This window comes from Mchenga conophoros, linkage group LG22, assembly GCF_057382185.1.
Source record: "Mchenga conophoros isolate Kocher_MC1m ecotype Shallow Benthic linkage group LG22, M_conophoros_male_GT1.1, whole genome shotgun sequence".
NCBI classification, from domain to species: Eukaryota; Metazoa; Chordata; class Actinopteri; order Cichliformes; family Cichlidae; genus Mchenga; species Mchenga conophoros.
In genome coordinates, this window is record NC_140546.1 from 34,787,303 (window position 1) to 34,809,146 (window position 21,844).

Genomic DNA, 21,844 nt, shown 5'->3' on the forward strand with positions numbered 1-21,844 from the left:
GCAAATCTGCGGATGCAACACATATAATACGGAGGGTGGAATCATAAACGAAGCTAACCACTTAAGCTGGAACACCGGCCACTTCTCAGTCAGTATGTTTATATTGTACCTCTGCCTGTAAAAGCGCTCAGACGCAGTCGCGTCAACATCTTACGTCATCGAGGTCATGTGACCATGCTTCCATTACGACGTTTGGGGGTTTATTTAGCTAACGGCTCAGCCTGCATTGGCTAATATTGTAGACAGCCATTCCAAAAACAAACCAAAGCCAAGCCCCACGTTTTTGTGTCGATTAGCTGACTGACGTTTTTCAACCGAACTCGTGCAACGTCGCTTCCAGGGGAAAAGCTAGTTAGCACTGTTACCTTCTCGGTAATAGGGGTTACTTAACGTTAGCTAGCTAACTAAATTAACAACAACAGGGAATGGGTTGTCTGTTGCAAGTTGCTTTCACCATATCTGTTATTTTGACTAATCTCATGCCGTAGATGCAGCGTGTTTCCTCAAGCTTGAGTCGTCCTCCATTCCCCACAGTCGCGAGAATTACAAATACAGAAGAGCACATAAACTGGCCAACGCTCTATTTAGAACATTAAGTATGACTGAGTCCAGCGGAATGATTGAAGTCACAGTGAAGACTCTGGACTCACAGAGCAGGATTTACAAAGTCAGAGGCGAGGTAATAGTCTCTGTTTAAAATGCTGATCTAGTTAGACATCCTCACCCTTACTGGTAACTGATTGGTGGGTGCTTATATCTTGTGTGTTTGTATTTTCTCCAGTTGACAGTGAAGCAGTTCAAGGAGCACATAGCGTCCTCGGTGGAGATCCCGGTTGACAAGCAGAGACTTATCTACCAGGGCAGAGTGCTACAGGATGACAGAACGCTGACTGAATACAGTGAGCAAATGACACCATGTGACCTGTGTATCCAAACATGCACAGTTAGGATGATCTTTGAACACGTGTCTGATTATGGCGTTATTTTTGTGCCATTATTCTGAGCGCACAATGCAAGTACAAGTGTTGCATTTTGAGCGAACAAAATTCACTGCTGCTTGCAAGAAATGTATTTCAGTGTTTGATATGATCCATATACACACACAATAACAGCCCCTCTCGCTCAGTTTTTGCATTTGCTCAAGCACTCAATCTAAAAGTAAATCCTTATTTAAATTTTTTGGCTACTGTTGTCTGATTTGTGTGGGTTTTTGTTTGTTTGTTTGTTTGTTTTTCCCCCACTCATACACTTATTATCTTTTTCAACAAAAATTGCCAAACAGTAACCCATAAATATTTTGGAGCATCTAATGATGTCCATCGCTTTGTTTTCCTTTAGATGTAGATGGTAAGGTCATCCATCTGGTGGAGCGTGCCCCGCCTCAGGCCACTGTATTGTCCTTTGGGGGTGCAGGTGTTTCTACTGATGGGGCAGAGGGTGGAAGCAGTAGCAGCAGCCATGCCTCCTCCCAGGGTGCCCCACATGACCGCAATGGCAACAGCTATGTGATGCTGGGGAGCTTCAACCTACCTGTCAACATGATGGACTCACAGCGGATACAGGTGGGGTCAAGGCCTGCGTGCAGACAAAGAACCCTGTTCATTTTCTTCTGAGGGGAATGGTAAAGGCTTACTTACACTCTTGTGGTAAATATGTGTAGACCCTACCAAGGTGCTGTTGCCAGTATTCATGCTTGTGCATGGTGCATTATGTGTTAAATACTTTAATACGTGTACTATTGTGTACAGTTACATTTCTAAAGAAATACACTTCAGATTACGACACAGGTTACATTGCAGGGTTTCAGAGGGATTTGCGGTTATGATGTACCTACGGCCTAAATTTAACAAAAATCCATGTAAGGAGCTTTTTGTGGTTTTTTGTTTTGTTTTGCAGATGTCAGTTCAGCAGATGCTGACTGGAGATGGTGAAGCCAGGGTCAGCACTGGTTCGGGGGTAAAGTGTCATTATTCACCAATCATTTCTTTATTCTTTTTTTTGGAAACCCCTTCTACCTCACTCGTCCTGTAAATCTAATATATGTTTGTGCATCTTTAGAGCAATGGCTCAATGGATGTGCAAATCAACTTGGACCGGTCAGTTGAGAGTGAACCCAGGGTGAGGCTGCAGCTCGCTGAGAACCTGCTTAGAGACGCTCACTCTCTAATCCACAGTTTGGAGGTACATGGACTGTTTTCATATGTACTGTGGGTTTTTATTTGCACTCTCACAGTATTTCTTAGTGTCATAAATTAGTTTTGGTACTGTTCTGTCCCTTTGTTTTTTATGAATAGATTTTTGCCACAACAGCTCTCAGCATACTTTGGGTGATGCAAACAGGAAGTATACTGTAACACTGTTATCAGAGGAGTCAGAGAATCAATTGTGTGTTATGGCTTCTGTTTAGAGTTCTTTTTTTATTTCTAGTCTGAAAATGGATAATATAATACAAAAATGAGGAAGGAAAAACTTTTCAGTACTAAAGTAATCATAGGTCTTACCAAGCATGTTAGTAAGCACCTATTACTCACTGATTTAAGGATTGCAGCCATCACTATCTTGCTGGTATGAAACCAGACCTGATGCCTGAACACTGTATTTGACCTCTGACAAATCATTAGCCAATAAGCAACCCATTTAAGTTCTTTTCTGAATCGAATATAAACTGAGAGTAACAAAATTAACTTTAAGTTTAATTCTGTCTGTCCTGAAGCTAGTGACTGAGAATATGAAGTCATCATTAATGTGTTTACTGAGGTGACAAAACAAGGGAGCCAGTGTTTTGTTCCTATGCACTCATATACAACTGGAAGTCTTTTTGCAGACAAGTTGGACCCTGCTGGCCATTGAATAGAATGCAGGTTTAAGGCCCTTCATTGGCTTCACTCTTCAGAACATGTTTCAAAACCTGTCGACCTGTAAACTGAGAGATGAGGCAACTGTGTCTGTAAACGAGATTAAACAAAGAATAAACTTAATGAAATTCAGTGGGCAGATTGTATATGGACAAAAGAAAGCTGACAAAATATGGCATTGACTTGGCCGTACTCTCCAAGGATTCTTTTGAATCAAAAATACTACAACTTCTCTCTTCAGCGACAGTACTATAGTAATAGCCCAGGTTCAGTACCAGGATGTGCGTGCAGTCACTTTTCACTAACTTGTTCTGTTGAGTAGACAATATGCAAATTTAGATGCTGAAAGTTTTCGTAGGATTGCCTGAATACATCTTTAAACAAAAAACTACTGAAATGCTTGTGGGAACAGTGACATGTTTTGTGTTGTAGGGAGTGCCCAGTGCCAGCAGCGCCCATTCAGAAGCAGGGATGCTTCCGTCTTCTTTGTCCCCAACACCATTGTCCTCATCTCTAAGAAGGCCTGAAGCGCCACAAGTAGTGCTTACCAGCTCACCCCCAGCAGCATCAGCTTCAACCCAAACTGAGAGACCAGCTATCACTGGGCCCAAGTGAGTCAAAATGAATAACTGGTATCTGATCATACGGTTTATACAGTTTGCGGTGTCATGTGCTAAACAGTTTCTAGCTACTGCTGCTACTTGTAACTTCCTAGACAGATTGAGTACTCCAGTGTTTTCTCACAGAATCGTTCATCCTCTGTGATCACTACTATAAGGACTTTATCACAGCCATACAACAGTCTCAAATTAGCAACTAGTTACCTGGCTCTCCACAGGCATCATCATCAGCTGAGTAGGCGCATAAGTCAGTACGTGAGCACATCTCTAAAAGGCATTAGAAGGGCTAAAGCACCAGCTGCTCATTGATACGCCAGACATAAATATTCTTCATTGAGAACTCAGTGGGCAGGACCTCAACGCTGGAGGTCAACTCCAAGGCAGTCATTCAAGCCACCGTCAATCCTGAATATACCAAGTAGTGACATAAAATTATCGTATTTTCCGCACTATAAGGCACACTAAAAATCCTTTAATCTTCTCAAAAATCGACAGTGGCTGTGGTTACTGACCTCTAACTGAGTTTATGTGGTACACAGCGCTCAAAAATCTGTCAAAAAATGTTTTAGTACGACTTTGGTGAGCTACGAAGCCGCACCGCTCGATGGATTGTTGGAGCTTTACGGCTGTCGTAGTCAGGAGCGTCGCGGAGTAATCTGGGTCCTAAACTCAAACGAACACTGCAGCATCACTGAGAGTTAAAAACGGTCTAAATTCTTTCATCTTTAATAAAATGATCAGTGTTGCTGCTTTACCAGGTGTAACTATGATGTTTAACATCCAGGCATCCATGAAAACAGAATTTATTAGATTTAACAGAGTTAGAAGTTAGCAGGAAGTTAGCTCGCTAGTTTCGCTAGTTACCTAAGCATGATATAGCATGTTTGACTGAGAGATTTCTGAGAAAATTCAAACGTACAGCTCTGCTATCACTTCCAACATAAATGAAGACAGGAAACTAAACAGCAGTGACGTTTGTAGGGTTACTGAAGTTGGGCTAGCTGGTATATAATGATGTGCTACGTGATCGCTAGCGACACAGCAATGTTAGCATAACATAAACAGTGAAGCTGGAGGACGAACACTAACACTTTTCCACTTATAAAAGTTAACGTGAGCGTTCCTGATGGTTAGAGACAAATGCAATTGCATGGCAGGGTGCTGTAAACGGACCAAACTTCAGTCAGGAGAACAACTGAGGTTAGTCATTAATATACTGTAACAACATACATAGAGCATCTACGAGAGAATTCAACATTAATGAATCGATGGTACGGAAGTGGAGGAAGGAAGAAGAATGAGTTGAGTAAAGTTTGACTTATCTGACTGTTTTGTTTCGCCTTATAATCTGGTGCGCCTTAGTGCAGACTCTCAAAGATCATCATGTTATATATCATTTTGTATGTCCTAGCTTCTTTATGCTGTGCAAATGTTGTTTTTCCCCCAAATCACTTTCTAAAAGCACAACAGATTTCAATGGATCCAAACTGGCCTATAACACATGTCAAAAATGCCAGTGTTTATTGTAGTGCTGACTCTTCTTTCCCATTGTTTGTCCTCAGCCACCCTAGTCCCGCTGAGTTTGTGGAGGTTCTCTCTGAGGTCAGGAGGGTGGAGGAGCGATTACGTCCCTTCATAGAGAGAACCCACTCAATCCTCGGAGCTGCCACCTCAGCAGACTACAACAACAATGTAAGATGAACGTGTAGTGGCCATAGCAAAATATTCACTCTAGTGTACTTAGGAAGAATACATCTCAAAACTTTGTGACAGGAGCTCTTGCTAAGAAATGCACTGATGGAAGTGACTTCAATAAGGGAAACCAAGAGTTTCTCTGCAGATAAGTAGATACTGTCATGTCAGTGCTTTTTAGTTTAAGCATTAATCATAATTTTATAACTCTTTTCACAGACCCGGGAAAGAGAGGAAGATCAGCGCATTCTTAACCTGGTTGGAGATGCTCTTCGTCTCTTAGGGATCACACTGGTTGTCCTTGGTGACCTACGCTGTAACCTGGGAACCTCTCCTCCACGTCACCTGTATGCGGTTGGCCCCTTGGCTCACTACAACCACCCAGTTCTGCTTCAGGCTAGTCTGCCAGTAGGTTCACACCACACTGATATTTTGGCTACTGTGAAGAACTATTGTGTTAGGATATAGTGTAATAACCGTAACTTTACAAGTGGAACAATTATAACATGCAAGCAATGGATGGTGTTTGAATTGTACCGAGTATAATATCTTTATCTGCCATTGTAAAGGTGTACAGTGGAATTAGATTTTCAGTAGGTGCATACAATTAAGGCACATTTAATTTAATTTAATTGATTAGGATTGAAAAGGGACCGTGTACAATATAAGCATTTTATAAGAGTTTGCTTAGAGCTAATTTGCATATGCAGTCCCTCGGCAGCTTAAAAAGCAAAACGTTACAGAAACCAAAATAAAATGTGTAACATAGTCTCAGGCACATTCACCCCACATCCCTGCATACACAAGAAAAAGCAGGCATTAATGTTTAAAGGTCTATTATTTTTAGTTCTTTAAAGACCTTTACAAAATTATATACAAATATTATTATGGCAGTTTCATTGTAAGTATAAATATCAACCAATCCAGAAAAAACACAAAAGTTATATATTAAGATCATGGAGTGCCTGTCCAGTCTCCAGACCTCCGTCCTATAGAAATATAAACAATTTAGAGAGCTCCGGTATAGATGAGTGGGCTAAAACCCCTCCTGAGATTTGTGCAATCCTGGTGAGCAACTACAAGAAATGTATGTGTATATATATTATTATATAATAATATCCAGAACTTTAGAATGAGGGTTACTGTCACCATGCACTGTCTGATTTTTGAGGTTGAGTTCTTATATAAAGTGTAGAAACAGTGAAATAGTGTCCTTAAAAAATAGATTTTAAGTAACGTCTACGTGTTAATACTAGGGACTCCTTTTTAAACCTAAAGGGTAGACATAATATTTGGACATGATATAATGAAAGTGTTACATTATTTTTCAGGATAATATGAGGGAGGTGCAACTTTGCTTATATTTCCTTAGTGTCAGCGCTGTGTTATCTGGTACCTCTCAGTGGTTGGTTTCATTACTCATAAAAAATTACCTATTACTTGCACAGCACAGGAAGCAACAAAATCATTGATTGATTAGTAACTTTAATGCATTAGATTATTGCAATGTAAACTAATAGTGTGCAGATTTGCGCGATTAAGCAGTGTTTGGACCTGAAAATGCAAATGTCAACATTTGTTTACGAAGGAGAAGGAATATATCAGAGGGCCTCAGGCAGTGTCACTTGTAAATTCTTACCCTACCTTTGTCACAGACCATGAAATAAATTTTCCCTCCAGATGCATTTAGGGACAACAGTAACCATGACGTCTAATGGTAGACAAGCAACTGATGGACAGCAACAAACCTTTCAGGGCACTGACCAATCAGATCAGCAGGCTACAGGCCAGACTCTGCCTCTTCAGGCAAATGGGACCAATCGAGGAGGACCTAGGGTGATCCGGATCACACATCAGACGATGGAGCCTGTAGTCATGATGCAGATGAACATTGATGGTACGTGTGCTCCAGTTCCTTCATAGAACTGACTGTACACATGAAGTTCTGCGACTCGTCTGATGCCAGTATTTTATACACGACACTGCTCTAAAACAGAGGTTGAACTCTTTCTGTGGTTGTTTACTGTATTCATTTGTTTATTTGGATAAATAGGTCTTATCTAATTAAATCAAACAATTACAGTAATCTGCAAACGTTATTTTCAGATGGGTCACAATTTTATTATTGTGGATCATTTAGAAATCTGTCATGTCTCACTACAGGGTTGATCTATTGATCTTCTAATGGCTGCTTTCATTAGCTGAAATGAGTGTGTGCACATTACATTTGAAACAGCTACTGCGTACTCTGTGGTTATTTTTGATGAGTGTATCAGTTCCCCTGCTGTGAAGCTGAAAGAGTTGTGATGTTGTTGAATAGGTGAATCGGCTGCAGGGTCTCAGATACCAGGACAACCAAATGCCGCAGCTTCTCAACAACCTGGTGAGTGAAACATCAACAATTATTTTCTTGGCAAATGAATGTTGATTTCATTGAGTGAGTTGTTGCTTAAACAGTGCAGTATAGATTAGAGATGGACCGATCCGATATTACGTATCGGTATCGCTCCGATACTGACCTAAATGACTGGATCAGATATCGGAGAGAAATAAAAAAATTTAATCCGATCCATTAAATATCAAAACAGCACCTCACAAAACTTGCGACATGGCGTAACTCGGCTCATAACCGTAGCACGTCGGAGCAGTGTGCATCACGTCATAGAGCGGCTGTGGCGTGCGAGACCTGTTGGCGGTCTGGTTGAGTATTTGGAGCCTCGCTACCAAACCGGCATTTCATCTCCGACAAAGTTATCCAAGAGAGAAGTAAAGCAAGTGTGTCAGTTCATCTCTGAATGTTTGTGAAGCATTCCTGCGTTAAGCTTAACAACCATATATGGAGCGACTGCCTCTTCTCGCTCCCTCCCTCTCTTGCTGCTACTTCAATCGTGAAACTGATCAATGATCAGCTGATCGGCTTTTCTGTCGCGAGTCTCTCTTGTTTGTTTTTGGCCCACTTCGCGCCAGAAAGATGAAACCAGCGGCTGAACAACAGCAGCTGGTTTAAGCTTAAACTGTCGTTAGAATTTATTTAATATTACTTTCTACTCGAGGATCTTTTTCTACGCAGCTGACGGCTGGTAACTGTGCAGGGGCGGATCTAGCAAAGTTTAGCCAGGGGGGCCGATAGGGCATGAACAGTGAAAAGGGGGCACAAAGACATACTTTTCTTTCTTATTCTCAGTTAAAATGTCGAGCTTTTAATAAATAATTATCTGACTCTTACACCCAAAGTTTTAATATGATGTAAAATGTATAGAAGTCCATTACTGTATATAGTAACTGATAAGTCTAATATACCCTAGTAAGCTATAGTACTTCTTCCATCTGTGCAGTCTGCAGTTCTGTTGAAGAAAGATGTTAAATCTATTTAATATTTCTTGAAAAATAATTTATTTCTGTGCATTTTTTTTCACACTGCATCAAATTAAAGTTGATTACGTCGATTAATCATCATAAGGTGGAGCGTGAGGGGTGGTTCCCTATTTTTTTTTTTTTTTTTTTTTTTTTTGCTGGGAGTTTTAGAGCCCTATTAGTTAGGCTGCTTACTCTTTAAAATACCAGAATAAGGAGGATGGAGCAGGTTTAAGTTTGTTAGATTGATCAGTTTCGCTGAACTATGAAATATTTTGGGTGCAGTGTATGTTTTGCATACAGGTATAACAGAATAGCTTTAGTGGGGTTTTTTTGTAACTTGAGTATGAACTTATACAAAAAGCAGCAAGGTATTAAAAAACACTTTTATTGATTAAAACACACACTATATCGGATTCATATCGGTATCGGCAGATATCCAAATTTATGATATCGGTATCGGACATAAAAAAGTGGTATCGTGCCATCTCTAGTATAGATGCCCCCCCCCCTTTTAACACCTTGGGCCATGTGGACTTCAAGTGCACTCACTCAATTAAGTTTAGTCCTCTCCCTGTTCTCAGGCACAACACCTGCCCACTTCACAGAATTACCTCCTGAGTTCATGCAGGCAATTGTGCACCAGTTTTCTCACCAACCCACTGCCATGGCTGCTGCACCCTCAGCAGCCCACCCAGTGCACATGATTTCTGGCTCTGACTCAACACCCAGTGCACAGACAGCTGCTTCACCGCTGCTCCCCAACACCCCTGTACAGGGTAGGGTAGTCATCACCAGGCCATCCTTGTCCACCCACATCACCCAGCCTGTGGGAAATACCATCAACCTGAGGGCTACAGGTGGCCAGCAGCCAGGACAGGTAACCCACCACAGAGTGTGAGGAGATACAGGTTGAACATCACAAACATAATCTACTTAAAAAGTGACACACAAATGATTTGATTATCGACTGTCAGCTAATTTTACAACCTTCCGATACATCTTACAACGCACTGAATTATGTAGAATAACTGTTGTGCAGTAAACGTATTTTCACTGGTATGGCTCTGCACACTTCGCCTTTTTGTAAACAGGGCACGGCACTGGGTCCCTCCTCTCTCACCCAGATGATCAGTGGTCTGGTTGGACAGCTTCTGATGCTGGAGCAGCCAGGTCAGTGTCATTATGTCACTTCCTGTTCCTGTTACAATGCAGAGTGGTGTTTTTGTGTAGCTCATCTGTGTAGCCAGTTAAATTAAAAGCTTATGGATAATGTCTTATATTAAAAGTGTAATCATCACATGCTTTATCCAAAGCACACTCTTACTCAATTCACCTGCTAGTTATTTCCACAGTATTCATTCACTGTGACTTTAGAGATTCACTAGGTTACCTTAGCGTATAGCTGACTGACTAGCAGCATGGCGTCTTCAGCTGTCCTTCCTGCACTTTGTCAGATGGTTTATTAATCCTGAGCATCCTTTATTAAAAACAATACTTGTAATAAATGTAGCCTGTTTACACCTCTGGAGGCCAGGATAACTGAATCGGAGACCTGGCTTCACACCCTTGGAAAAACCAGTAAAAAAAAAAGTAGGAGGACATATAAAGGGCATATAAACGGTGTCTCTACAACAAATGGTATGAAGACTAGTTAGGAGAGCAATAAACATAATATTAATATTGACTTTTATCAGTATTGGCCTCAAAAATGTAATATTCTTTTTTCATGTTTTTTTAACTCTCTAGGTGATCCTTCAGCGAACTCTCAGTCCTCCCTGTCTGCCTCTTCCATGTTTGTTTCCAGCACTGCTTCTCCCCCCTTTCCCTCAGCTAATACATCTGGACAGACATCCACCCGCACCACAAGTACTACCTCAGTCGGTCAGCCAGCAGAGACCAGCCCAGAGGGAAACATGGCTCAGCTCTTGGGATCTCTACTGGGAGCAGCAGGGTTGGGTGGTCCTGCCTCTGGATTGGCTCCATCCATCACTGTGACATTACCAGGGGTTCCTGGCTTCTTCCAGAGCATGTCAGACTTGGCACCAGTGAGTTCAGATAAAATGACAGAAAACCTGAATTAAACATTTCTGAACCTTAATATAAAGACTGTTTGTACCAGTCAATGAGCAACAGGTGTTGTTTCCGCACAGCCACCTGCCCCTGGCCCCAGGGCCTCACTTCTTCATCAGTCCATTGGTCCTGCTCCCTCTCAGACCGGCAGCAGCCCAGCCGGAGACTCTCTGAGCCCAGATTTATTCTCTGGCATTATGCAGGGAGTGCTGTCCACCATGATGAGCTCTTTTGGGGCACAGCAGGGCAATGGAGAAAGCATTGCCCAGTTCATCCAGAGGCTGTCCCAGACCAATAACCTGTTTGCTCCTGGCTCTGGGGATGCCGTGGGTGAGTCCTTGAATGAAGATATTGTGCCTAACAAGTTCTTGCAGTTCACACTAATCACCATGGTTGTTATCTCATGGTAGGGTTCTTTGGGGACCTGCTCTCCCTGGTGTGTCAGAGTTTCTCTGTGGTGGATATGGTGCTGTTGCTTCATGGGAACGCCCAGCCTCTGAGACGCATCCGGCCTCAGCTCACAGACTTCTTCACTGAACACTATCTCCAGGAGCAAGAACCCACTGATGCCAACATAGCTGTGAGTACTATGTAGAGTTAATGTAATGGCATCAGTGCCGTCCTTATTGGGACAGTGCTGCTGTTCCTCTCCTATACAGGGAAAACTTAAATCATGATCTCATGTGCATTTCACACAGCTTGTATTTTAATCAGTGTAACTGAAAGAATCTTTAGTTGCAACCCTAATTATCACTCATGAAAGATCCACTGTGCTCAATCTATGTAAAATATATTATAAAAAATAGCAGTGGCTAGTAATAAGCAAGAAAGTAGTTTTCAAAATGTTTTAATACAAATTCCACATTAACAAAGGTAATACCATAAAATTAAAATCGAATGGAAAAATGTAACATTATTCTCCCTCCAGGCAGCAGCTGAGGACCTCATCAATGGACTTGAGGATTACATAGCTGAGAGCTTTGTAAGGACAATGTCTTTCACACACAAACATAGTAACATGGACTCTTAATTTCCTGTGACATGTGCACATAAGTGAGCGCTGTGTATTGCATCTAGGCCACAGTGACAGTGCGCGAGGGAGTGGACATAATTCAGACCAACCTGTCTTTCTTCAGACAGCAGTTCACGCAAATGGCCACACATATCCTTCGCTGCCACGGTAAGTTCACTTTGATTGCAAGAAGGAAACGGTTGGGAAAAGAGGGCATTAAGAACTGCTTACATGGAACATGGAAGGTTTGAGCTAAAACCCTTTTCAGGCATGCTATATGTGGCATTGAGTGTGTTAATGGCTTAAAGCTGGGGGTCAATTTGTTGTGGATTATGGAATAACTTCAGTTTTATTTCAACCTTTGATGTTTGATCTAGTTGCTCAAATATATCACCTCCAAAGAGGGGCATCGGTTCACGACAGTATTTTCTTATCTTAGTATTTTGTGTAGCCAGAATCCTGCACTGATGGTTTTATATTTGGGTTTTTTGTTTTTTTCACATCGCAGATCACATGTTTGGCCCCCGCCTGCTGTTGCTGTGTACTCACAGCCTGTTTGAGTGTCTGGCTCTAAACCTGTATTGCCTGGGAGGAGAACACAGATCTCTGACTGCTGTTATCAACCAACACATTGTTTGTATACATCTTCAGTAACGCATCATCATGTGCTTTGCTGATGGCACAGATTGGCAGCTGCCTATTACTGTGTATTTCTGTGTTTGTGCAGAGGAGGATGTCTGCAGACGTCAATCCCAGTCTGGTCAACTGGCTGACCAACATGATGTCTATGAGGCTGCACATCATTCTGGAGCATAACCCAGTTACTGAGGACCAAATCCAACACTACGTTATCCATTTACAGGTAATTAACAGAAACAGTGTAGAACAGATTTTTTGTCCCTAATCAGGCTGCTACTAAAACCACATTATCTATGTAGATATGTTTTGCCAACGCAAGTAATACAGACACAGTCAGGTCCCAACATAGCTGAAAAAGTAAGGGTCATGATCAAACATAAATTTGAATGTATTCCAATTTGACTGTGTCTACAATACGACCCTGTTCCAACAGCAGACTTAACTACGTTCAAATCTGTCATTTGAGTCATTAGAGTCAGATTTAGTTACATTTCCTGAAATGTTATTTCAGGAGGAGTTGAACCAGAGGACGGAGACTGAGGTGGAGCAGCCATCAGAGCGTGCAAGTGTGGAGGTGAGTTTTTACTTATTTTTGTTCTTTTCTAACTTCAGCGAGTCTGACTGCTTCTTAGTGGATCCGTTTGATGTATCTTGCTCTTTCAGCACGTTCTGACTTCAGTCAGTATGTACCCATCAGCCTGTAAGCCCATCTCTTTCTCCTGAGGATGTAGGTCTCTAAGATAACCGTATGGTTATTGATTTGCATTCTAAAGATGGTGTAACTGTAACAGCAGCAACTAATGACAGTAGAAAGAAAAAATCAGGCTCTGATACACAAACTGCTCATTAGTTTTAGGCTTGGTTTGACTTTGCACATGACAAGAATAGAAATGTAGAATATCACCCTATTTATAATTTTAGATGTTTTTTTCTGTAATAAAAATTACAGAAAATGAAAGGGTTCCCATTACTGTCAAATTGCCATTACTTCCACTACACCAAGATGGGCACACTTCTTTTTATTTCAGTTAGCTGGACATTATATGAGTTCAGTCATAAAATATAACAAAGATTCAGGTGGAGTACGTGACATTTTGTACTTGTGAAACTGTCAAAATTAGAGTCTGTATAAGTAACTGAAAAATGATCTTGTATTTTAATCTGAATTAGTATAATATTTTTTATTAGTGTTTAAATCAGCCGTTATGCTTTCTCTCTGTTGGGGCTAGGCACTCTAGCCATATGCAGTGCAGTTTGTATCTTACAAATGTACTTCAGTCCAATGGAATGACATGAAAGGCTCATGTGCTCACTACGGCTGCAACTACAGATTATTTTGGTGGTCGACTAATCTGCCAATTTTTATTCGATTAGCCAATTAGTCAGCATTTAACTCAGTAACTCTTATTGCTGCTTCCTGTGGGCAAACCTCCTATTCTAGGCTTCAATACCTCACCTGCTCAAGTCTGCTCACCCTGTTGTCTCGTCACGCAACAAATTATAATAATGACCCTGGAAACATGTGAATGTGAAAATAATCAAATGTATTTTTAACATTACTCAGCAGGACCATCAGAATAAAAACCAAATTAAAAAATATAAAAAAAAATAAATGAATTAAATATAAGTGATACAAAATAAAGGGAGAGTAGTATGTAAACAAAAACATGATGTGCAAACGAAACTAAAATGGCTTCTGTCCACAAGTTCAAATAAAGCTTCAAATGAAGTCAAAAATATTCCTTTTTTTTCAGTCCAGAATAACAAGTTTCCAACATTTACAAATGATTGCAGTGGGACGTGCTCTGGAGTGAGCCTTGCGCTCATCTTTGAGATGATGTTCCCAGCTGCTGGTAACCTCGCTAAAGATGCTCTCTGTCTGTCTTCAGCCATTCAGAGGTGCATGAGCCTCTTAACAGGACAAACTCATCCATACACCTGAGTTTTCATGGGCAAAGACTGTTACTAATCATAATCAAAAAACAGGAGACCGTGTAGCTACTCCTTTTTGATTGGCATTTTCACTCATTAGCTAACAAAACTGAAATGGTGTTTGCCTAGCAAGCGTCATCCTAAGAAGTTTCCCACAGGTAAGCTCACAGAAACAGTGCAAACATGAACTTAAACACGGTGTCAGCGCGATGCACTAACTGAACTTTCTAAACAGAGTCGACGTCACAGCTCCAGGGTGCCGCGTTTTCAATGCTCATGCGCTGCAGTAGTGCTGTCGTGGATGGAAGCTGTCCACAGTCTGCACTTAACTTTGTTTGTTTTCTCGTTAATGCTTTCAAATCTCAGTTTCCATGTTGCCGTTCGCGCTGAGTTCTTCTTCGTTAGTATTGAGCACAGTCTTGGCAGACGATATAGGCGATACTGCCCCATAGCTTCCTGGAGTGTATTGCAGTTACCAAATCACATTTACGAGGTATCAGTATATGACGCGTCGAAAATAAAATTCCGCGTTCACACATTTTTGTAGTTGACGTCATCGATTATGTCGACGAATCGTTGCAGTCCTAGTGCTCACTTCACCTCTCGGTCAGATGGAGGACAGTTCGTCTCCAGCTGCAGCCACTACAGCAGAGGAGGCCATGGTTTCCACTGGAGAGGGAGAAGCACCTGCACCTGGTTTATCTGTGGATGGTTCATCTCAGTGCTCCTCTGGGCCCCGAGCAGGACACGACGAAGTGGCTCCTGAAATGGAGCCATGGGCAGCAGCTGTTCCACCTGTAAGGATGAGGTTTTGTTCTGTTTTTGTTTTCTTACAGTTTATGCTTATGCTATTCCTGCACAGGTCATTAACAAACCTCAGAAATGGGACCACAGTCTTATCTAATAAGACTTATAAGACTTATCTTTGTCCTTAATGGGCAGGATTAACTCTGTAAAGATGATGCTATTCCAAAATTTCTATATGTATTTCAATGCCTTCCCATCATGATTCCCAAATCCTTTTTTAAATCTCTGGATTCCTTAATCACTTCATTCATTTCGAATGGTAAACATTCAGAATTGAGGAAAGCTCTTCTTCAAAGACGCAGGCTGGTGGGAGGCTTAGCACTTCCTGATTTCCAATACTACTATTGGGCTGCAAATATCAGGTGTATGCTGTCTTGGCGACACTACCATCTTGGCAAATAACACCAGGATCCTTTTCTATGTAGCTGACAGCTGGTAACAGTGCAGGGGCGGGTCTAGCAAAGTGTTGCCAGGGGGCAGGTAGGGCATTAACAGGGAGAGGGGGCACAAAGACGTACTTTCTTATTCTCATTTAAAATTTCTAGTTTTTAAAATAAATAATTATCTGAATCTTACAACCAGTTTTTTTCTGATGTAAAATGTATAGAAATCATAAATATACCAACAAGTTTTTTAAATGTATTTATTTACCGAATTTCCCAGAGGAACCCACCCGAGGGATTAATAAAATTTCATTTAATCCAATCTAATCTAAGACAGTGTACATCACCTTGACACCTCTGTGTTTGTTTTCATTCAAAGGCTTTATGGCTTTAATACCTGGGGGGCCGGTCTCTAGTCAAAATGCCTGGGCTGTATTTTTTGTCCCAGTCCAGCCCTGGGCACGACACGCAGTGAATTAATTTGAGAAGGTGCATAAAAAAATAAATGGCCGGGCCAGCGGTGCACATCGCAGATCAGCTCGCATAGACACATTAGTTGTGCCTCTTCTTAATGACAGTATCTTAGCTAACAACCCCAACTACCAGATTCAACTTGCAATTTGCTAAAAATCACTTTACCTCCCGGTCAGAGGGACGCTGCTAGCTGGCGTTTTTTTTTCCAAGCAATGTTGAAATTTTCACATTCCGACACTTCAAAAGCTTCAGGATCCGTCCGCTCAGCGCAGCATCAGCACCGCGGAAATACTCGGATACATCCGTAGACTCAAGACACAGTGCGTTCTCGGGACTTTCAGGTGTTTGGACCAATGTTTTCTTTTCTGATCAAACCAGAAGCTTTAATGAGCAGCTGGATTTGTCTCACATTAAATGGCTGAGTTAATGCCAGTTAATGCAACATCGAAATGCAGCTGATTGAAATGAAAAGCTCGAGTCTGTGGGGGTCAAAGTTTGCAGAACTACGAACGCAGCTGGAATCCACAGCTGTGTGTGTTCATGGAGCTGCATTTTCACCTGCTGGACGTCACTACCTGACAAGGTTAACTGTCTTCAGAACATTGCAGAGGCCTTATTGACAGTATTTGGCTCTACATATCTGTGTGAGCAGATTTTCTCTCAGGTAGCCTCTGAATGCTGGACACTGGGAGACCTGTGTCTCTGAGTGGGAGACCAGAGATCACATTAACATGTGTGACTCTGTATTAACAAACATGCCATATTGGCCCAGTTTATTTTTCTTATCATTGTTGTGAGGAGACCATAAATAGCATTTGTATTTTCTGTTGTTCAGTTCATTTGCTGTTCTGGATAAAAAGTCTTTTTTTGTTTCAAAATAGCTGAAAACTATTCGCTGACAGCTGCCAACATCTACGAACAAATATAATCCTATAAAGTGGCTCTATATAGTGTGTAACTGTTCATATAGAGCGTTATTCAATTTATTGCTAATATGGCACACTGACCTCTGAGGAAATTTTAGATGGCACTCGTCATCAGAAAGGTTGCCGACCCCTGGTCTAAACTCTTTTGCAAACTTATATGTAAATGGACAATTTGCTTGTCATTTGCTTTGGCATTGCCACTGCTCAGTTTTTACAGGTCTGACACTATGACAGCACAATTCTCCCAAAACCTCCAGACAGTCCTGTAGACAATTCTTTAATGGTCAAACCAGCCTCTAGGAGCGCAATATCAGTTCTGTAAAATTGAATTTCAAATGTTCTTCAGTAGCTGCTATCCAATCTAAATGGAACAAATCTTAACTTTCATATCACACATAAACTGTGGGATTCTGTCCTTGGCCAAGTGCACAATAAGCACACACTGGTCCAGGGCTAAGTTGGTATATTGACCTGTAGAAGGTGTAGGGGTGCTCCTGGTGCATTACTTCATGTGTACTGGTCCTGTCCTTCACTGGAACTCTGTTTTCCAAACTATGTGTGAAGTCCTGCGGCATCAAATTAAACTAGATCCGCTCTGTGCTGTTTTTGGTGCGGCCCAGAACAAATAGAAAGAATCTTCTCCCCCCTCGCGCGGCAGTTGGTAAAAGATATAATGTCCTGTATGGATTTAGAAAAAAGTAGACAGTTTGTGGATAAAAAAAAAGAAATTTTATAAATTGTGGTCCCCTTCTCTGGACTTCTTTGAAAAGGCTCATGGCTATTGTCTCTGAGTAGCCCACAGATTAACCCCCCCCCCCCCCCAAAACCTTATTTTCTGGGTATCTTGTGTAGTTGGGCAGCTGCCAGTAATGCCAGTGCTGTTTAATGTTTAATATCCTGAACTATTCTCTATTGTATGTTGCACTGAAGCTTTGTCTAATAGTAAGAATCAGAGCAGGAAAAAGCGATCCATTCTCAGTCCCCTGAAGTTTAAACATGGATGGTAAGCTAATTTATTTTAATGAAACCACACTGTTTAAAAAATGAGTGACAGTCACCATAGTTACAGAATTTATTTGCCTTAGCATTTGTTTTCTCCAGCATGGTCTTCATGAAGGCATCTGTGGCAGCTTGTTATTGTTAGGAAATGTAGATAAGCAGTTGTGTGTATTCTGACATCCAGGGAAACGTTGTTGGAGGGCAAAGCCCTCTACAAATCTGTGATTTTCTTTTACACAGATTTTTAGCTACATACATGAGCAAAGTGACCATCACTTACAGTTGTGCAATAATACATTGGTCAGGAATGGGTTCCTATCATCAGACGTGACATGCTGTCCCAGAGGAAGATCAAAGCCCAGCCCCCGCTGTCTGATGCGTACCTGCATGGGATGCCTGCTAAGAGAAGGAAGGTGAGAACTGCTGTTCCAAACTCACTGAACAGAAAAGTCTGATTGTGTCACAGATCCCTTCCTCACTGTTGTCAGCCTTAGCTCTAACAAAAAGATTGCATTCTCTCACCTGCATATGAAGGTAGAACTGCAGGTTTTTTGATAATGAAAAAGGCTGTTGGGCAGAGAAGGATGACGTTAGTGTTTCTACCCTTAGACGAGCCAGTGTGAAGGACCGCACCTGTCCCTGTCGGACGCAGTTAGTCGAGCTGCTCGTGCTGTGGGAGTCCTGCCTGTCTCTTCCCCAAACAGCCTGCAGGTAGAGCTGGAGAGCCCAGAGATACAGGACGCTTACGCCAAACAGGTAATCAGCTGCTGCAAATGATGTAGTATGATGTGAGATCCCTTGATTACTTAATTACTCCTGTTTATTGTTATTCATCCAAAATTGAGTATTGATTGTTGACATATCCTGTTTTGCAGGATATGTCAACAACACTACACTAAAGTAAGCCCTGTACAAACAAGCAAATATTAAACAAAGGTTAAATATTAAACAAAGGTTAAGGTCCCATCCAGCAATTCAAGAAAGGTTTCCAAGCCTCTTGAAAGGTGGGGACATCTCCCTTTACTACACCAAAATCCATTCAAGTTTAGCAGCATCTCACTAAGCCACCTTTTAAAACAGGAAGGTGATGCCGATTTCCATTCTAATAAAATGAATGATTTTGTAGCGATCGTGCCTTCTGTCAGAGCTGGTCTTCCATGGGACAGGAGTGATCCGGTTTCATCAACGCCAAATAACAGTGCAGATGAATGGCTGTACTATACTGTTTGGAAATGAATAGGGTAAATGGCCAGGCCCTCCTCCCAAAGCTCATCTCAGTTCATTGGACTGGCTTTACTAAGATAATTTGCTGTAACTAGTGTAGTGAAAACTTGGATACTAAATGTTTAGAAGTTTGTTGCGCCAATAAGAGATCATACAAAGTTTGACTTTTCAAGGACATTCCCATACAAAATGATCTTGGCTTGAAAAGATGGTAGGTTGTTATTGTGAAGTGAACAGAAATGTTTCTCAGAGAGTATTTTGCATTTAATTTAGGGTCTTCAGAGAGTTTCTAAAAATGAAGTTGTCACCGGCAGATGTATGAGGAAACAACGTCATCATCAGGATGTATTAGCTTTAGCTTTATTAACAGCCAAATAAAAAACATCAAAATAAAAAACAGAAAACCCAGGCTCCCACTTTTAGTGGTTTTCTGTAAATGACCTTCAGAAGAGTGAGGAGGTCCATTACCCCATTCAAAGGAAAGAGTGAGAGAACCCAACTTTATCTACCAGTATTGTTTTTTATAAATGGGTAAGTTCCAAAAGAGATACGAACTCCATGGCAGTACCAGCAGCCCTGGAATACAGATCTTGTACTTCACTGTTCTGAGTTAGGTTTGTGTGCGAGCTGCTGTTTCTGTCTGTATCCTCCTGCCAGGTAAAGTGTGACATCACACAACGAGTGAGAGACGATCCAGACTTTACCGGCCAGAGATTCCCCAACACACATCGAGCTTTCTCTGTAGAAGACTCCTAGTGCCAGTCAAACAGCTTGTGCCACAGAGGAGCAGGATGGGGCGATGAAACCTACCCTGCAGCGTGAGACCCTGATACATGTAATGTGGCATAAGCAAGGAAGACAGCTGCTGACTTCACTTCCTCCTCTCTTCTGTGTCATGGAGACGCACGCCGCTGTAGTTTGGTTAGAATGGGAAAGTCTGCAGACTCTTGCTAAAACACCCCACCTCCAACACCTCTGAGAAGGACCTGACAGAAGGACCTGACATCAGTGCAGAAGCAAACAGATCTACAGGATCTAGCTTAATGTCAGGATATGGTATGCAGCTTCTAATCAGTGGGCAGTCATACCAAAGTTTGAGATATTATTAGTATATTACTGTATATTAGTTAGTGGTGGTGTCACTGCTAGGAAAGAACAGAGTCAGAATGTTCAGAGAATAAAGTTTCATTAATCTGTGACACAGATGCACAATGAGAGTGAACGTGTAATCTGACAGTGTAAAAAAATGTCCGAATTATAAGCCAGCGTGCTTAATATTAGGAGGAAAAGTGTTCTAGTGTTGTTAAGGACAAAAATATTTTATGAGATAAAGTGTATTTATTGTTATAGTAAACAGTGATGGTGAAAAAAACATAGGTGAGCACTAATCTATGCTAAAAAATGATCTTCTTAAACTACTCTGCTGTCAAACAGCAGCGGTCCTGATACACTGTAATACTGAGCAGTACTGTGTTATAAATACATAGTAGCATAGAGCTTTGTCAGTTGCACTTTACCATATAAAGTCGTGATTGTCGTTAGTGTTTCCATGATATCCGCTTTATATTATTTTCACATCTTATTGATTTCAGTGAATCACAGACTTGCACATTTTAAATTTTGGGGTATTTTAGAGCATTACGTGTAATTGACTCTTGTTGAGTAATACAGGATACAGCCCCATCGGTGATATTTGTCAGCTTTGTCAAACTGAACTGTTACTACCTGCTTGATAACATCATGATCATAAATCCACTTTTAAATCAGTGTTTGTCAATTTTTAGTATTTATCCATCTGGATGATTGGCTTCAAATGTCTTTCTGCTTGTGGTCTCTGACAGTGGACCCATCTGTGTTTGTCCTGCTAGACCAGAGTGTCGTGTTCGATGCTGTTGACCATAATATTTCATCACAGCGATTAGAGCATGCTGTAGAGGCACTGTGCTGCAGTGGTTTGAATCATATCTATCTAATAGACTCAATGTGTTCATGGAAATGGGAGGTCCTCTTCACACAGAGGTTAATTGTTCCAGACTGCCCCCAGGCAGTATCATTAGAGGACGTAGCATCCATCTATGCACCCAGCTTTGTCTATCAATGAAGTAACACACACCAACTAGTTAAAATTGTAGGAATGTTTTAAAGACATAAAAGGGGTCATCTGATCGTTTAGTTTTCTCTGTATTGTAGGATTTTAATTTGTAAAATTACTTTACTGTTGTTGTGATTTGAAGCTGTGAAAAATACAACTGAATTGGACTTAGTATGGCACTCACAGCACAATCCAGATGGCAAACAATAATAGAAATTGTGTTAAATTTAGAATCAGACATTGATTCTTGATCATTTTTCCACCCTCTGTTAACATTATCATTCATCCAGAGTGCTGACTAGGTGCATGGTCACCAAAGGAGGTGGTGTAGCTAATCTGAGCTCCACCAGTAACAGCATCTCTAGTTCCTTTTTGCAATTTTTTAATTCACCATTAATTGAGTTGTAACATCCTGTTTAACAGTAAGAAGCCCAAATCTGATGCTCACTCTGTAGTGAGCTCAAGGTCTTCTCCCTCTTCTGCTTTCTAGCTCCAATTCCTAACATGTGAAATAACAGTATATGTGTGTATGTGTATCATTTTATTCCTACATCTCCTAGACTTGCTGCATAGAGGCAAGCAGACACAATCCACTGTTAATGACCGAAAACCTTTGTAGACAAATGCTGGCATGTTCATTTATAGCGAAGTCAAACTTGTGCTGATCCAAAAAGGCAGCTCTCTTAACTGTTTAAGATTGTTGTGCCACTCATTCAAATATGCCAACAAGCCGGTTACCACAACTGAACGGGCAGCTAGTTG

The 21,844-nt window shown here is 41.3% G+C and overlaps 1 protein-coding gene across 3 annotated transcripts; it reads left to right on the forward strand.

The window, feature by feature from the left end:
* The first annotated feature begins 145 nt into the window (after positions 1 to 145).
* bag6l (BCL2 associated athanogene 6, like) lies at positions 146 to 20,757 on the forward strand. 3 transcript variants are annotated; one of them, XM_085263475.1, is made up of 24 exons: positions 147 to 679; positions 782 to 899; positions 1,339 to 1,562; positions 1,897 to 1,956; positions 2,059 to 2,181; positions 3,288 to 3,466; positions 5,038 to 5,167; positions 5,387 to 5,575; positions 6,923 to 7,064; positions 7,488 to 7,550; positions 9,106 to 9,401; positions 9,616 to 9,694; positions 10,271 to 10,569; positions 10,675 to 10,924; positions 11,005 to 11,174; positions 11,523 to 11,576; positions 11,672 to 11,774; positions 12,115 to 12,239; positions 12,334 to 12,468; positions 12,757 to 12,819; positions 14,789 to 14,974; positions 18,072 to 18,179; positions 18,376 to 18,522; positions 19,648 to 20,757. In XM_085263475.1, the coding sequence occupies exons 1-24, from the start codon at positions 599 to 601 to the stop codon at positions 19,744 to 19,746; spliced, it is 3,423 nt and encodes a 1,140-aa protein (XP_085119601.1). In that variant the 5' UTR covers positions 147 to 598; the 3' UTR covers positions 19,747 to 20,757. The 3 variants fall into 3 exon arrangements, with proteins under 3 accessions (XP_085119602.1, XP_085119601.1, XP_085119600.1); XM_085263474.1 differs by having other exon boundaries at positions 148 to 679; positions 6,848 to 7,064; XM_085263476.1 differs by lacking the exons at positions 18,072 to 18,179; positions 18,376 to 18,522; positions 19,648 to 20,757 and having other exon boundaries at positions 146 to 679; positions 6,848 to 7,064; positions 14,760 to 14,885.
* Positions 20,758 to 21,844: the final 1,087 nt, after the last annotated feature.